The 13,028-nt window shown below is 38.3% G+C and overlaps 1 protein-coding gene across 2 annotated transcripts in view; it reads left to right on the top strand.

Annotated features, from left to right (window-relative positions):
- TMPRSS15 (transmembrane serine protease 15) overlaps nt 1-13,028 on the top strand; it is a 102,775-nt gene that overhangs the window by 51,639 nt on the left and 38,108 nt on the right. For both annotated transcript variants that reach the window (XM_090031628.1, XM_090031629.1), the window contains 3 exons: nt 7,207-7,296; nt 9,208-9,333; nt 9,833-9,973. In XM_090031628.1, coding sequence (XP_089887754.1) covers nt 7,207-7,296; nt 9,208-9,333; nt 9,833-9,973 — 357 coding nt within the window. The remainder of the gene's footprint in view (nt 1-7,206; nt 7,297-9,207; nt 9,334-9,832; nt 9,974-13,028) is intronic.

Below are 13,028 nucleotides of genomic sequence, written 5' to 3'. Positions count from 1 at the left end.
TTTATAATGTCTTGTGTTTACACATCACAAAATCAAATTTTGCCATAAGCAGCCAATGTCCTACCATTTGAACAGAAAGTTGTTCTGTTCAAGCATCAGATCATGAGGTGGCTCATAAATTTCTACTTCTTATAAATCCTTGAAGTAATTGTGTTCATGAGTGTAACCAGTTTTCCAGAAAGATTAATTTAATCACAATACATTCTTGATGATATTTATAGGAACTCTTTCACTTTGGATTATAACTTTACAAAATTTCTACGTAAAATGTGCGTCTTTACATAGCTTCTTTCTGTTTTAAAGTTTTGGTATTTCTTGTAAAGAATGATGAAATTTCCATATTGTGACTGTTGTTCCAAAGTCCAAAGACTTTCTTGTATGTACTACAGTTTCCTTAAATGGGCAATCTGAACAGGAACTTGTCCATTGTGCAGGCTGTCGAAATGGGTTGAAATATTTCAACATGTAATTCTAGTAATATACAGTAAAAGCAAAACATTCAATGTATTAGATTTTAAGATCAGTCTTAATATTGCCCTTCTGTAAGGCTCACCTCTTTCAAATTGATAGGGACCAAATATGGAATGCAATGTAAAACATACACTCAAAAAGAGCTTCAAAAAATTATTCTTCATGAGGAAATTTACAATAAGGCAGGACTGTTTTCTTTAGGGAAACTAGGTCTTATTGTAATCAAATTAATAGTTCTTCATTGTTATTGGAAATTACATTAAAGTCAGGGCACACACAATTTCTGTAACACTGGCATAAAATGTGCAAAACCCCTGCAAATGAAGCCCACAGAAAAGAGATGGCGAAACATTTCACGTGTGAGCCATAATCTGTAACTATATTTTTAAAGAGTTTTGACTATGTAAAGATCTTAATGTAAAAAGAACACTTCACTTTGAAATGTCATTTGATTTTGCTATCTAAATCTTCACAATATTTGTTGGGATAGTCTTATAGTACACAGATTATAATATCATTTACAAAGTAAACCATTCTTTCTTCTACAAAGCTAAGAAGAAAAGCACATTTTTTCCCAAGCAAAAATCCAGAGATTTAAATGTTGGAATGTATTATGTAAGTTCTGTCAAGTACCAAGGATACTGAATCAAAGCATGCTAGGTCAGATTAAAATATTTACTATATTGTTCCATCTCCCAAAATGCAGAATATCACACACACATCCTTCCCTTATATGTATACTCTGCCCTCACATCTGGAAGTTTTATTAGCCTTCCTTCTCCATTTGTTCAGGTGAGATCTGACAGCAGAAATGATTAAATATGCTAAAACTAAAACATTTTCTTTCCTTCTTTCTTTATTTACCAGAAGCAGGAAGCGCAGGAAATCTCACAAAAGCCTTGTGACTTTTGAGCTTGCGTCTGTGGTCTGAATTCGTAGAGAGATTCTGAGATAAGAAATGTAATGTTTATCTTATATGAACCCTGTTAATCTTTTAGGGGGTGCTAGTCACCAATGTAGAAAAGTCCTCAGGTATTCCTGGGGCCTTCACTCAGTCTTGACAACAAAAATTTCACATCTGCTAAGAGAGCAAATCAAATTCTGCCCTCAGCTAAAACCCCATTGTCTTCAGTAGCACTATAGGGACTTTCACTAAAGACAGTTTCTCCATCTGAGGTTTTCCAGTCACTGGATTAAGCCTTAGTCCAGTGAATGGAAATGGAAGCAAAATATTGCAAGTAAAATGGATCAAATTTTGGGACAAACAGAAGGGTGCAATATTTGCTGTTTTCTCAAATTCCTAATCTCCAGAAGAACTAAAGGTGTGCAAGTTAATCACCACAAATCAGAGACCAGCTAACTCTAAAATCCATAGCATTACAAAGTTAGCTTTTTTTTTTTAGTGGAAATCTCTAAAATAATCTCTCAAAGTGTAGGGAAGCACAGTCTATTTAAGTTGCTGACTCTTAAGTATTTTTTCTTGTATAAATTTAAATGTTTAAAACAAATTAAAATGCTATTAGCAGATATTTTGAGTCACCACTTTAAAGCAAAAACATGATGTAGAATTATCACAAAGTATACTCATCTTCTCTCTTTTTCTTCCTCTGTATGTAAGCACACCTGTACACTTAAGAAAGACGTATGTATGATACATGTAAGTAATATATTGTCTAGAGAGCAGACCTTTTATCAGAGAATAGTTCGTGAAGAAAAGTTGTTCTAAGGAAAATAAAAGTTGCTGTATTATCTAGCACTTAAAAGGATTGTGTAAAGCAGCTAATAGGGATCTGATGAAAGTAACTGACATAAGTGTTTGAAATATTCATTTATTACACATTATACATTTGTAATGAAATTCTGACCCATTCATCTAATAATATTGCATAACAGGGATATTTGAAATCACATTATAATAGGAATCTATTGCAGCTCTGTTATAGAACTCATGTAATTTTTGCTACATAACTGGACCGCCATTAGAGTAAATGGTAGCATCATAATTAAAATGGCAGATACCGTAAGTGCTTCCTTACAGCCATTTGTATCCAGACAGCTACTAATACATTTTCTTAAACCAAGCATAACTGGTATCTTACCAGCCAGCTTTTCAATGTAAAATTATGCTTGAAATTAAAAAAGTAACTCTTAAATGTTTAAAAGCAGTGTGACCCCTTCACAATTTTCATTTAGTGTATACATACTAGGCATAGTAGAAGTTTTAGAAGGCTCACTAATGTCATATGACATCATTTTAGTTCTGACTGTATTTGTGCAAGGGCCTAACTACTCACCTGTTCATAGTTTATTAAAAAACATTTTGAAAATTTCCAGATCTATGTGCACAACTTCAAAGCTCTCAAAACTCTCTCCATATTATATAAATGTGCGTCTATACATTCTACTGCTTGCATGTGTTTAATGTAATCACCCTCCATTTATAACACTTATTCTCTGAAAAGTGTCTTAGAAAAGTTGGTAAATTGCAGCATTCCCTTTTTGCATATGGGGAAATTGAGGTACAATGTACACACACCTGAGCTGCCTCTAAGGCCCCTGACGGATGTCAAGGGCACAGCAGGATCTGATGTGGGATCCCAACAAGCACGCTTCCTGCCATGCCACAAAATAATACTTTACTGAGAACTAAGACTAGTGGAGGCAGAGGCGATGTGTAGGGGGTACATGTGGGTACATGTGTACCCCCTGAACCTGGCAGTGCACCCCCTACAAAAAGGCATTGATTGTCACCCCACTGCCAAAACTGCCAATCCCCGCAGGCTGCCATCAACCCATGGTCAGTGCTAGCCATGCCCCCCACCCCTTATCACCACCGCCGTACCGCCCCAGCTGCCAGGGGCACGGGTCATTCATGAGTGAAGGCATATGAGTGAGGTCACTTTCCCAGAGTAATGGAATGAGACAGTAGCTGACTTGTACATAGAGCCACATTCTTCTGACCTGTCAAATCTGTGTCCAGGAATGAAAAGCAAATGCAGCATCACAAGATTAGTAATAGCTCCCGGAAGCTAATTTTCACATGTCCTGACCATAATGCTGCCAACTTCCCAAGCACACACAGAGCTCTATAAATATGATCATGTTCTTCTAGTGAGACAAAGTCAACAGGCATGCCCTTTAAAGCATGTCATAATCTAAGCGTCTTAAACTATGCACCTTAGAAATAGGGAAAAAAAAAACAGTTTTCCACACTACTGTGCAAGGCCACTATTATGTTTGTCACAGGGCCTTTTTAAATAAATGACTCAAGCCACAAGTGTAGGAAAGAGTGTTGCCAGACTGGAAGGCACAGAATATACTGGAACTATAAAGTCAAACTATACTTGTGTTAGCATTATCAGACTCAACACAAAGCAACTTTAGATTCCTCCATGCAGATTCAACACATTCACATATTTCCCATCTCATACCCCATTATCCCACCTTCCTCCACCCCGGTGAAGTTGTAGTGATATAATGCACAGGCTACAGTTCTCTTGGGTGGTGTGAGTTTTCTTTCTGGGTAACGCTGATGTGATGACCTTCTTAACTGCTTCCTTGAGAATGCTGTGCTGTCTTCTATGTTGGGTTCATATTTGTTTCCTTCCTGCACAATGGCTAAAACTCCCTTGAACATAGTCTGGAGGAGGTGGCCTTCTTTCACCCATCTGAGATTCAGATATCTTCTTATTGGATGTAGGTAGTTCAATGTTATCAGGTCCTGGCTGGTTAACATTGCTACTGTCTGATATAGCATTATTGGTCATTACTATAGGTTGCAAAGTGGATGGCCCAACAACAGGTGCGGTTCCAACTTGCTGCTGTGCTCTGTTTGGTAGTTATGGCTATGTTTTGCAATTGGTTGATATGGTTGCATCAAACAATATTAGGCACCACTAGCACTAAATGGGATAAAGGACCTCTTTGCATGTTCACAACCACAGGCTGACATTTCTTAAATCCCTGGTAATCACAGGGGTTTGCCCTTCATGTAGTTGCTGTTCCTTTTGTCTTGGTTTTCATGCAGAAAACTCCCTTTGGAGTGGGCATCCATCACCAGTAGGTACATTATCTCTAAAAATGGTCCTGCAAAAATCAATATAGAGCTGTTTCCAGGGAGTAGATGGCCATACCCACAGGTGTAATTGTGCTGATTTGGGCATCTTCTGTATCTGTTGGCATATCATACACTCTTTAACAAAGTTCTATTTGTGAATCAATACATGGCCATTATACAAAGCTTCTGGCCAATTCCTTCATTTTTACAACTCCCGGGTGTTCCCTGTGCAGCTCTTCTAAAATGCTTGTGTTCAGCATGAATCCCCCACATGACACATTATAGCATTATAGTAAGTTAATTTTTATGTACATAAAAACTGCTATATTAGGATCATATATTTTGTTCCAGACTTTCAGGGTGGCTTCATACACTTGTGCTAGTGTGGGATCTGTCTTGGTTTGTTGCCCAGTCATACTGCAGGTTACTGGGGCATACTTCAGATGAAATAAATTAACAATTCCAGTAGATTCTGTTTGTAGTACAGAAAGTTCTTTCACAAGTAAATGAGAGTCCATTAACATTTCCATGTGCCTTTGTTCTTTTGTACTCAGCGTTGTAAGGGTGGCCAGCTAAAAATAGGGGCCATTGTTGCATACTTGCTGCACTTGTCCTATACACTCCTTTCTTAGCATGGATTATTGAGACTAAGGATTAGTGATCTATGACCAATGCATACTTTCTCCCATATAGTTTTTGATTAAATTTCTTTCCTCCCCACACCAGATTTAAAGCTTTTTTGTCTATCTGTGTATAATTCCATTCTGCTCGTGTAAGTGAGCATGGTGCAAACACTACGTCCTGTTCAGAACCATTGGTCCTAGCTTATGGTATAACAGCCCCAATGCCATGAGAGAATAGATCACATGCTAGTTTGATAGGCAACAATGGGTTAAAGTGAATAAGAACCCTTTCAAGCACTCACAGTCAGGATGTTACATGGTAATTTTGCGTGGGTCCTGGAGCTGTTAACATGGGCTCTCCACACATTGATTAGAGTGATGCCACTCCAGGCCACGATTGCCTCTGAACTGTGCTCTCAGATCATGTTAAGCTAAGGTGCAGCCACTCTAGGCTACACCTAAATGTAAGCACTCCTTCTGCCCCCCTCCTATCCCCGGGTCTGGAGGATCTGGCCTGGATCACGCCCACTGCCACCCACTCACCCTCCACACTACCTCAAATCCCTGCTCACTGACATCCGCCTCACTTACTTGTGGTTGCCCAGCTGTCTGTCCAAGGGGAGCAGGCAGGGAAAGGCTAACCTGCCTGCTTTGCTGCTACTGCTGTTGCTGCTGTTTCAGCAGGCTCACCCCAAAGAAGAGCAGCAGCCCAGCACTGGCGCCAGTGGCCAAGTAAGCAAGTTAACTCTTCCCTGTCTGCTCCCCTTGGACAGACAGCTGGGCAGCTGCAACTAGATGAAAGTGGGGAGGGAAAGACAGGTGGGAGTCATGAGGGGGAAAGTGCAGCATATGGGGTGGGAATTTTTGCCTTTCTGTCTTCCAGGCCCCTGCAGGCCTGAAGTGTGACTGCTCCAAACTCAAGCTAGCACTAATGCTCATCAACATTTGTGCAGCTCATGGTATAAGGTTGTTACAAGGCCCTTAGAGTATGCTGGTTTACTTACTTGTGTCCAGACTAAAATTAAGTCTTAATTTTCAGATGAAAGCATTTCACCTGAAATTTTCAGGTATTCAGATAAGCTAGTGACTTTGAGAAATTAATGATAGTACAATACAGAATCTATAGGAACCATGCAAAATACTATGCTGGGTTGTTGGGGGGGGTGTTTACAGGAGGGGGGGTGGTTTAAATGTAGATAAAACTGACTGAAAAGAGAGGTTACCACCTCCCCCCTCCAAAATTTCCCTCACTTTTATTAATTTTATTTTCCTCTCAAGATATAGTGATGAAAATTGTTGCTATTTAAATTGTGGAATAAGAGAAAGAGCCTTATGTTATATAACAAACAATTTCTCACTCCAGCAAAGAGTATATCAAATAGGAAGATGTTAAGAAATAGAGTAAACAACAGAAATGTTGATAAATAAACATGTGTTTACATGTAAAAAAAATTGCTTTCCAGATTTTAATTCATGAATTAAATTAATTAAGCTATACAATCAAACAATAACATAAGCATTTTAAACTGGCCTGTCTGGTATAAAATTTTCAAGCTTAGCTTTCTGATACTCTCCCTAGGGACCACTGGTCAACAAATAAGGGTCAGGTTGTGTTCCTCTGCAACATACATAAGGAAGGCCTCACAGGGAATGGTTACAGTTGCAGACCTGTTCCTCAGAGTACAAGAACCAGGTGGGACTAGTAGCTTATAACAGTAATATCTACAAAAAAGCTATGGCTGACATCATGGTATTGCTACCGATTGTATTAACCACTTTGCTCCCAAGGAGCTCTGAGATACAGTTCACTGCACATTGTTTAGGACTGCATATTAATGGAATCATTTTGCTTTGAACATTCCTACCACTATTACAAAGTTGAATGTTATCTCTATGCTACCCAGCCCATGTTTATAAAGCAGAAGGAAATACAATTAAATGACCATTACTTGGCTGACCTGTATTTTTTTTTTACTAGAATATGATCTTTCTAGACAATCAGTTATTCAAAAAGGCAAAAAGTGGCTTAAACTTCTAATATGATTTCTCTTGCAGCTGATTGCGGGGGACCGTTTGAACTTTGGGAACCAAACACTACTTTCAGCTCTAAAAATTACCCAAACAACTACCCCAACCAAGCCTCCTGTAAGTCAACCCTTCCCAAATCGGCAGGGATTAAGAGTACAATAAAAATGGTTACAAATGTGCGTTTCAAAATGTTGTTAGGAAGGAAGAAAAGCACTCTTAATTAAGGACCATGCTGACAACTTGCCAAATTTAGTAAATGGTAGTTAACTAAAAATAATGGAAAATGTTGGCATCCACGCTGACAATTAGAGCATATTCTACAGTTCTCTAGGACCTGTAGTTTTTCTGCATTGACCCCATTAACTGAAGAGTACCATTTCAGACCATAGATGTATTGAAACCATCATGGTGATACCCCTGCTATAAAATTTTTAGCACTAGCCTCCTCTCTTCTTTCTCCCCTTGTCCTCTGCTCCTGGAGCTCTTAACTCTCTCTCTAGCTCCACCCTTGTGGTCATCAGGTCGAGCCTAGCCTTCCAGCCAGGAAGACTCATAACTGCTGACTACCTGCAGGCTGAGCACCTCCTTACATTCTTCCTTGGCTACATGCAGACCAAGGGAGGGTCTGCAGTAGGAGACACCAATAGGAATGAAAGGGAGAGCTCTAACTGGGCACAGTTTGAATAATATAGTTGTTGCCCTAAGAACTAGGTGGTATCTGGTTCTTCTCCCAAATGGAGAGAGAGCAAACAGCAGGGTAGATATTGCCTTGAAGTATGCTTCAGTTCTCTCCAAACAAGGACCTGGTTATCTCCTCCAAATGGTTAACTTTTAATAAATCACTTTTATTGATCGTTATAAAAGTATTAGCTCCAAGCATGCCTATAGATATAATCTTAGCAAGCAAGTAATTGCATTATTACCAGACCTAATAATACATGACTTGAGAGCTGGCCAGACATCTCAGAGCAGACTCTGGTTCCTAGAAGGGAGACCAGATGTCTTTGGTTCTCAGGTATCATTAGGGTGAGGGGAAGAGGGAAGGGTAGGAGAAGGAGAAAGGGAAAGAGGGAAGTAATATTTATAGTCATTTAGTCACATAGTTACTAATTAAGCCAATTTTCTGTTTTTCATTAACATCTTGGGTTATGTCTTCACTTTATCATTGTTTTTCTCTTCTTACCAGGTACCAGGAGCCATCTGCTCCAGATATGGGGGGAATGCACCATAACAAAACTCCAGATATGGGGGGAATGCACCATAACAAAACCTTTTAGTCATACCAAGCATTTTTATCATCAGAGTCTTGCAAAAAACCCTTTTTCTCTGTAAAACATGTTCCTCAATGACATAACCTATGGTGTATGCTAGCTCCATGAATGCACTCTATCCCACTTATGTTATGGCAACTAGGTCCCTTTGTAGGCCTAAGGGACCATTTCAGTCCTGTCAAGTTTCACAAGGCTGAATTGTCTCCAAAGACCTAGGTAGTGTCTTCCTCTTGTTCAAGTAATGTTGCTAGTAGTTTGTACAGGATTCAAGTGACATTAATCTTATTTTTACTTTTGATCCTTCCTACTTTTAACAGCACCCCTTATGCCACTTTATGCAGTTTCAAAGTTCAAAGAAGAGGTAATTTTTGAAAAGCACCAAATGGAAGTGATGTAACTAGGGTGAGACAACTGGGGCAGAAGGAAATAGTTACCATTGCAGCTGTGCATTGTGCCAGCAATGTCGAAGCAGCAGCCAGAAGTCACCACTGTCTCATGTATGGCAGCTGCCTCAGGTGCCCAGCCACATCATTACACCTCTGCCAAATTATTTAGTTCTATTGTCAAAAAATACTTAAAGGATCACTGAAAATCAATAGAATTAAAGTCCTACATGCCTAAGTCACTTAGAAACAGTCTGCCAATTTTGAAAATTTACTAAAGACCTTTCTTCTGGATGGTCTATAAATGTGCAAAAAGTAGAATCAGTGTGAAGTGTAAGTATGTGCTTTGTAAAAAAGAAAATACTGTTTTCTAGGTATATGGTATTTAAATGCTGAAAAAGGAAAAAATATTCAACTTCATTTTCAATATTTTAACCTGGAAAATATTTATGATGTAGTTGAAATCAGAGATGGAAGAGGAGCAGATTCCTTGTTTCTAGGTAAGTAATGTGCATTGAGTAATAAGAACAATGGACTCAAAACAAAATGAGCAATTTGTTGTAAAAAGAGTTAGCTCTCTTTTTAATTGTATCTTACATTAATACAATCTTTTTGGGATAACCCCAAAAACTTGACAGTTAGCTAGAAGGCACAAGCATATTTATTGTATGTTGCCCCAATCCTGTTTAATTTCACAAGGAGAAGTGTTGCAGTTGAAGTCAGCAGGCCTTCTAACATACATTTTGTTAAGTACAAGCACAAGGGTAGATGGTCAAGGCCTATATTAACAAGTCTTGTCTCATGTTTAATTCTTACTGATTATAACTCTCTAGGTGCCTTGTGTACTTGGGAATACTAATTATCTATGGGTAATGGTGTTCTCTCCTAATTTGATTATGTATTATAGGTTTTATCCTATGTCATCCCAAACCATTTTATGATGAATAAATAAATATTTTACCCACCACTGAAATGTTTTCATATTTTCCTTGAGAACAGCTGTTTATACAGGACAAGCCTCTTTCCCAGATGTCTTCTCTACCACTAATCAGATGACAGTGTTCTTCATTACTGACAAAACTGGAACTGAAAAAGGATTTTTAGCAAACTTCACTACTGGTTACCACCTTGGCATGCCCGGTGAGTAAAATAGCTAGATGATTGGATTTAAGAAGTTACATTTATATAAAGTAGTATTGAGAAAAAGTTCAAAATGAAGGCTGATTCTCAATCCTTGATCCATGGAGATGTGAAAAAACAAAAAGCAGAACCAACACATACATCAGACTAAACTTCAGATTTCTGATTATTGACTGCTTGTATCTATTTCATACCAATTAAAACTGTGATATTAAACAAATTAAGTCAAATTTAGCATAGTGTGGACTATGTAATACCTCATTTCAGGGAGGCATTTGACACAATATTTCAGTCATTACCTTTTTTTTTTTTTTGCTTTATGGGAAAAAATATAGAATGTTATAGGTAGTTGTTAATTGTGTCACATACATTCCGAATAATAGAACCTCTCCAAATCATTTTACGGTGACCGTTAGTCAAGGCAGATTTGTAAATCACAGTTTACATCACCAGTCAGGAAGCCTCGATTTAATCATTACTTTCTACAAAAATGCAGTCTTGTTTGAATTCATTTAACTTCTTGAAACTTTGCACTTTTAGAGAAAGGTTAAGGACTTGACTGTGTGTACACAAACTTGCAGAGAGACAATAGGGCTGATGGGCAGGTAATCAGATCTGTTATCTGTCATCTCCACATACTGCTGTTAACAAGGCTGTTATCTGTGGGATACAAATCCACACTTTGAGAACTGAAACTAAGCATCACAGAGATGCCTAATGGGATCTTCTAGACTGAGCATTGAGTCCTATTGGGTCAAGTGGTTTTCTTTACACTAGGATACAGAGGAGCATCAGGCAACACCATAAGATTGGGCCCCTAATATAGTCCATGACCTATTGTGCTCTATTTATAAAACTTTTCTACAAAGTTTACATGAATATATGGTCTCAAATAGTTATAGAGAAGTTATGATCCCTATTCCATGAGGATATCTTTGAGCTTTACCATATCTGAAGTTAAAACTATCTTTATATAGGTGGTGTGGTTTGTTTGTTTTTTAAAAAGCATCCTAACAAAAAAATAAATAAAAAGGACAATAAAATAAAAAAAATTGATTTTAAATAAAGATCTGATTTTTTGTTTAAAAAAAAAAATGTTATCCACCCTGCCGTTAGGCCTCTTTTGAACACTGTTTTTTAAGCATTGATTATCAACCTAATAAATCAGAAATTATTCCGATACAGTACACAGATGGTACTGTGGCAGACCCAGGAGGGTGTAGCAATGCAGCCGTATCCACATTTGGCTGTCTGTGCATGCTCATTGAGCTCTGAGCTCATAGCGTGGTCAGAGTGGAGTCTTGCCAGAGTTTCACATGCAAAATTGGCATTGACTAGTTGATCAGCATGACCTCTAGCTGAAACCACTGCTCTCTCATGGCTCCTGAGCCCAGGGGATAGGTACTGCTGCTGCTCATCTTCCCCCTTCCTCCTCCCCCCGTCACTTCTCAACAGAATTCAGAAGAAGAAGAAAAGAAAGGATGAGCAGCAGTAGGGCAGACGAGGTGGCTCTGACCAAAGCTTGTTCCAATCAGCTGATGATCTCATTGTCATGACCTCAGAACTCACTGCTCATGTATGAGATATCCAAAGGAATGGGTGGCTTCCCCACTCCTCCCCAACATCCCCTTTTAACCCCTTAAGAGTCAAACACCCATAGTTGTGACTGGCTAAAATCACATTTTTTTCTAGGTCATGGATAGTGTATGATTTATTTCATGCAAATATAAAATAAACAAAAGTATGCAAATCTAAAATCTCAAGTTACTGCTGTTAAATTCTCATAAAAGTGTCCCTTTAATAGTCATTGACTTCTGGTGTTGTAGGAGTAAGATACTGCTTAATCTCCCTTTTGCTCTGATTTTGATGCCACATTTATTCAGTTTTTTTCTGTTTGGGGTTGGGTTTTTTGGTGTCAGGGTATATTTTTTTTTCTATTTCAGCATCTTTCTCTTCATTGTGCCTTAAAATTACAATTAAGTTTAGTCTTCCTGCATCATGCTACAACCGTTGCTACTTTTGGCTTAGTACAAGAAAAGAGTTCTACAGTACTTTCATCATAATTGAGCTTAGTCATGATCTCTGTAGCTAAAGGACACAGGCTTATCTCTAAATTATGTAGGCTGTGGTTAAAAAGAATAGTTAGTGAATATATGAATTATATAAAAGAAGCAAATTTATGCATTTATAAAGCCATTCTGTCAACTGAAAGGGAAAATCCACGTAATCAATACCATTGAAACATTGAAATTCTCACTTTCCCTACAGGTAGCAAAATTAGGGATAAAAGCACCACTCCTGGATAACTAGACATTTTGAAAATATGTCTGTAAGTGTCACAGTGTAAGCTACTGAAAACAGAGTTGTACTGAAATGTGGGCAACACTCTTTTATCACAACAAATTTTGAGGCTTCAGAATTTGTTTTTGTTTCACATGGGAATGAAAGCAATAGCTTTTGAATGTTTTGTGAAAAGAAATTTTGTAAAACTATCAATTTTTCCACTTAGAAAGATCTGTTTTTTGCTACTGGCTCCATTCTGTCATCAGAAGTGACCAGAGCGCCCTAGACCTCAACAGTTGACCAGAAAAAAATGTCACCAGAGTCAATATATCTTCATGAAATGTTTTGACCTCTGTAAAACAGCATATTTTGATGATAGTACATCTCATCAAGAACATTCTTAGCAGCCTGGAAGTTGAGCAGCTTTGAGTATCTTCTTATTGCACTGCTTAAATGAGAGCTGAGCTCCTTTGAAAAATCTAGGCCTAACTATAGGTTTTGAGCTGTTAAAAATCTGGTTCAAGGAGCCCCTTGATAGCCCATCAACTGACATGAGCTTCTAGCCACATCAGTGTACCACTTGCCACCAACTAGTGTGGCCATCATAGAGAACATTCTGGTTTTCTGCTACTCGGGAGGCACCAGTCATCCATTCTCACCAACATGAGGCTTGTCAGCTGTGGGGTTGATGGTAGGGTGGCCATCAGTCTGGTTGTCCTCTGTCCTCTATTGATATGAAACCCGATGCCTTTATGTTCTCTATTTTTCTCTT

The sequence above is a fragment of the Crocodylus siamensis genome, chromosome 1 (assembly GCF_052110815.1).
Source record: "Crocodylus siamensis isolate JL-2025a chromosome 1, ASM5211081v1, whole genome shotgun sequence".
Taxonomy (NCBI): Eukaryota; Metazoa; Chordata; order Crocodylia; family Crocodylidae; genus Crocodylus; species Crocodylus siamensis.
This window is presented reverse-complemented; position numbering and strand designations above follow the sequence as displayed.